This window comes from Pagrus major, chromosome 17 (assembly GCF_040436345.1).
Source record: "Pagrus major chromosome 17, Pma_NU_1.0".
Classification (NCBI taxonomy): domain Eukaryota; kingdom Metazoa; phylum Chordata; class Actinopteri; order Spariformes; family Sparidae; genus Pagrus; species Pagrus major.
The window spans coordinates 1,952,204-1,956,955 of NC_133231.1; the positions used below are offsets into that span (position 1 = coordinate 1,952,204).

The 4,752-nt window shown below is 46.0% G+C and overlaps 1 protein-coding gene across 1 annotated transcript; it reads left to right on the forward strand.

Moving 5' to 3' along the window:
• Window positions 1-1,972: 1,972 nt before the first annotated feature.
• On the forward strand, window positions 1,973-3,743 carry LOC141012011 (zinc finger BED domain-containing protein 5-like). The gene is made up of 2 exons (XM_073485391.1): window positions 1,973-2,875; window positions 3,267-3,743. Exons 1-2 carry the CDS (start codon window positions 1,973-1,975, stop codon window positions 3,741-3,743), a joined length of 1,380 nt encoding a protein of 459 aa, XP_073341492.1.
• Window positions 3,744-4,752: the final 1,009 nt, after the last annotated feature.

Genomic DNA, 4,752 nt, shown 5'->3' on the forward strand with positions numbered 1-4,752 from the left:
GTTAGTAATTACACATGGTGCTTACACACTGACACTGACACAGACACACAAACACACACATACGTTTACTCACACAAAGATGCACAGCACCAAAATAAACTACATGCATTAACACACAGTCAAGCTTTCTTTTTAACACAATCTCACACATTTTTTATGTTTTTCTTTCCCCAACATTCACATGCATATATATACACACACACACACACACAAACACACACACACACACACACACACACATACATAAACACACACCAACACTACCGACTCTCACACACAAACACACTCACACTGACACACTGCTGGATGCTGTGATCACTCCGAGTGTGTATTGATTTGCTGTCACTCGTGGTGGAGAAGCAATGTGTAAATTGGCTGCTTGTCACTGTTATGAGGCATAAGTGTGCTGGTCAGGAGGGATGCTGCTCTGCCAGATTATAACACAGCAGCCAAACACATACCAGCCTGGCCACACACAGCTGGTATGTCCTACCACATGCTGCCAACTGAGGAAGATTTATTTTATCATTACATCTATTCAAGAAATGTGAATGAGCTTTTATAACACATTCACATTCTTACTTGAAGTAACAAAAGTAAAAATACTCTGAATGAGTAATGCTGATTTGCCCTGTCAGTGTTATTGTGTTATTAGGTCATTGTTGTCGCTGCATTACACTTAACACAGCAATACTTAGATGTTGTAGATGTTCCACTCGGAGGTAATTTTAATAATTTAATATACTGCTGGCAGTGTTGGGGAGTAACGGAATACATGTACCGGCGTTACGTATTCAGAATACAAATTATGAGTAACTGTATTCCGTTACAGTTACAATTTAGATTAGGGTTTCTCAACGGGGGCGGTACCGCCCCCCAGGGGGCATTCTAAACATTGTGGGGGGCGCTGGGAGCATGAGGGCTGAGAGAGGGGCACTCAGGCACGAATGGGGGGCGCCACAACGTGGCTTGTACAAAGTTCATTTGAACTCTACATTTTAAACTTTCATGGTTTCCCAACTTTTTTAGTGCAAATAACTGACCTAAATAGTCTACTTTATGGGTGTTTCAATAAATTCTACTGAGCTACATGTTATGAGATCGGTGTGTGTCCTTTTAAGAGCGAGAGCGGTGTGTGCGTGTGTGTGTGTGTGTGTGTGTGGTCGAGAGAGGTGAGCGAGCGCGAGTAGAAGCGGTCGAGAGGAAAAAGTGTATCTTAACATTTATATATAGTTTCATAAAAATAAAGCTGCTGTCTGAGACCAAGAACCTGAGTCTGCTGCTTCCACTGCTGGGTAAAAGGGAAGAGATATCCTCTCTGCTCCCTGACCACGATCGGACGAGCCGAGCAGGAACGGTCTCCATAGTAACGCCCGTAAACAAACCACAGCAGCAGGGAAACCCCGGGAAACCTCTTGGAGACCCCTTTCCGACACTTGGCTACTTTTGACAGCTGTCACCTCGAGCCCATCTAATGGTTCGCGGGCTAACACTTAAATAACCAATGAAAACGTACACAAGCACGATTAGGCCTACGTAATCACATTTTATCACGATCCATTTACATTACAATCAAACATGGCGGAAAATGAGAAGAAGTACCGGCAGTACAATACAAATTACATAAATTATGGATTTATTCCATCACCGACGAATGTACATCTGCTGATGTGCCTGCTATGTGAGCAGGTTTTCTTGAATGAGGCAATGAAGCCGTCGCGATTACAGGAGCATCTATCAAAAAAACATCCTGACAAGGCATCAAAAGACTCGGCCTACTTTCAGTCACTGAGGGATCAGCATTCAAGGCGCCCTACGTTCAACACCATGTTCGCTTGGAGCGTCAACCAAACAGAGAGCGGGTTGGTGGCACCTTTATAATATAGCTCTACTAATTGCAAAGGCCGGCTTACTGTTCACTGTAGGGGAGTCTCTAGTTTCTCCCGCAATAAAGGAGGCTATCTCCACCGTCATGCAGCACGACCCTGCGCCAGTCACCAAGGCCATCCCGCTCAGCAACGACAGTGTGGCCCGGCGCATACGGGAGCTGTCCATGGACACTGAGCAACAGCTGTGTGCTACGTTGCGCGGCTGTCGCTTTAGTGTCCAGCTGGATAAGACCACCACGGCCGACAACAACGTTCTCCTGATGGCCTATGTCTGTTATGTGTCCGGGAGGGATCTGCTTGAAGATTTCCTGTTCGGGGAATACCTGGCCACAGACACGCGAGGGGAAACCATCTTCGCCGCCCTGACGGAGTTCCTGCGGGAGAGGGACATCCTCGTGACGGACATCATCGCCTGCGCCACGGATGGAGCGCCAGCTATGGTCGGCAGATACCGGGGATTCGCCACCCTCCTCAAGCAGCAAGTCCCCCAGGTGTTGACAGTGCACTGCGTACTGCACCGTCACAACTTGGTGGCCAAAAAAATGTCCCCGTCACTTCATCAGTCCCTGGATGTCGCAGTCAAGGCGATCAACAAAATAAAAGCCCATGTGCTAAATGATCGGCTCTTCAGACAGCTGTGTGGGGAAAATGATGAGGCCTTTAAGCGCCTGCTGCTCCACACAGAGGTGCGCTGGCTGTCAAAGGGCAACTGCTTGGCCAGGCTGTGCAAGCTTTTCCCTTCAGTTATTGAATTTCTCGACCAGGCAGACGCAACCTTGAAGGCCAAGCTGTGGTCCTGTCGTCATGACATTTTTTGCCTCTCCGACTTCTTCGAGAAGATGAATGAGGTCACGTTGAAGCTCCAGGGGGATGGGATGACGCTGGTCCACTCCCAGGCCACCATCTGCAGCTTCCTTGCAAAACTGAAACTCTACCAACAGAACCTGGGGAGGCGACAATTAATTCACTTTCTGCAATTAGCCAAGGTAGGTTTTTGAATTAAGGCCTGTTCATACTATGCAAGAAGAAAGAAATGTGTGATTGGTCAGAATGTGGAAATATTAGGCATTTCATATTTCATATTAGAGGTCGGACATGCCACCTCCATTGCCTCTTTCTTTCCATCTCCTCCGCAATTGCGCATAATAAGCTATCAGTAAATCCTCCTCCTCCGCCGCTTCAAACGTGTTGTCTCCTCAATCAACGCAAAACTTGCGTGTACTGCAGTGGGCGGGGCGTATGAGGGACTCCCAGGAGTTTTAAAAAAAAAAAAAGCCTATGAAATGCCCTGACCATGAGTATGAACAGGCCTTTAGACTACGTTTTATCTCTGCTCTCATGATAAAATGAAATAATAGTTTTACTGTGTCTGTTCAGGTGTTGGATGAGCTGACGGATAGTCACCTGCTGCTCTACACCGACCACTTGAAGGCAGTCAAGACCGACATGGCGATTCGGTTCAGGGACCTCGAGCAGTTAGATGTGCCTGACTGGGTGATGGAGCCATGGCAAGCAGATGCTGTCAGCTGTGAGCCCGAAATCCAGGAGAGCCTCATTGATCTCCAGAACGACGAAGAGGCAAAAGCAACGTTCCGGACCTCTGGTTGGCGTGCGATGTGGATAACGCAAGGTCAGCATTTTCCCCCGTTGTGGGAGAGGGTCCATCTCCTGCTCCCTGCTTTCCCCACGTCGTATCTCGTCGAACAGGGATTCAGCCAAGCTCTCCACATGCAGACGAAATACCGCAACCGTCTGAACCTGGTTAGCTCTGGCGCTCTCAGACTGAAACTAACATCCAAGTGTCCAGACTTGAAAAAGCTGGCAGCGGCCCACCAAGCACAGGGCTCTCACTAGGTTGCTTTCAATAAATAAAGTGCTTACAGTCCTATATATTTCCCTTCTTTAAAATTGGCTTTTTTTAAATTCTTTTTTTCCTTGGTTCATGTCAGCGTCTCAGTCCTCAGGCAATGACCGTTGCTTTTCAAAGGTTTAATAAGCCTCGAGCGCATTAATTAACGCACGAGCGATTTCTGTTTTTTTATTGGTTCATTCACTGTTGTTCACGTGAAGTGTGCGTGTTGTTGGCATCTCTGACTACATTAGCTCACTAAAGCTCATTTTCAACAAATTCTGCTGTGGTGGTATTTTTCTTCCCAAGTTCCACGTTGCTTAATACACCTGGGGTTATTTTCAAATGTTGTGATATTGTGAAGTGATATAAACGTTAACCACTTCTATTCAGACTTAATATGCAATTCATTCATCATCCTCAAAGGCTGTGTGGCCTTTCTCTCAGTAGAAACACCAGTTTGACTTAAATTCTATCTCACAGCTCTTTGCAAAAGGATCCTAGCAACTCAAGAGCTCAGGGTCCCATTACAACTAAAATAACATTTCCATGTTGTTTACCAGTTTCTCCAGGCATAGTGTTGAGTTATATACAAACATGACCTACTATATGTGTCAAAAACATACATTTTGGAGGCAATGTTCAAATTAAAATCCATGCTTTCATTTCCTATACAATGGTCAGATTTGCTCAGCAGCACATCATGTTGTTGGGGGCATAAATACAACTCCAATCCAATAAAAACAGGGACTTTAAAGCAAATGAATGGCTTCTCTCATCATACAAAACCCGATGTCAATTGAAGTCCTCCAGTCTTAACACACTGTTTACTACAAGAACACGTCAAACACCAGAACATATAGTAGATCTCCCCACCCCCCCCCCCCACCCCCTTTTTTTTGGTGGGGGGGAGGGGTGGTAAGAGGATCATGGTATGGTCAGGGGGGTGTTTGTTCAAAAAAGGTTGAGAACCACTGATTTAGATAGATGGTATTCAGAATACAGTTACATTGT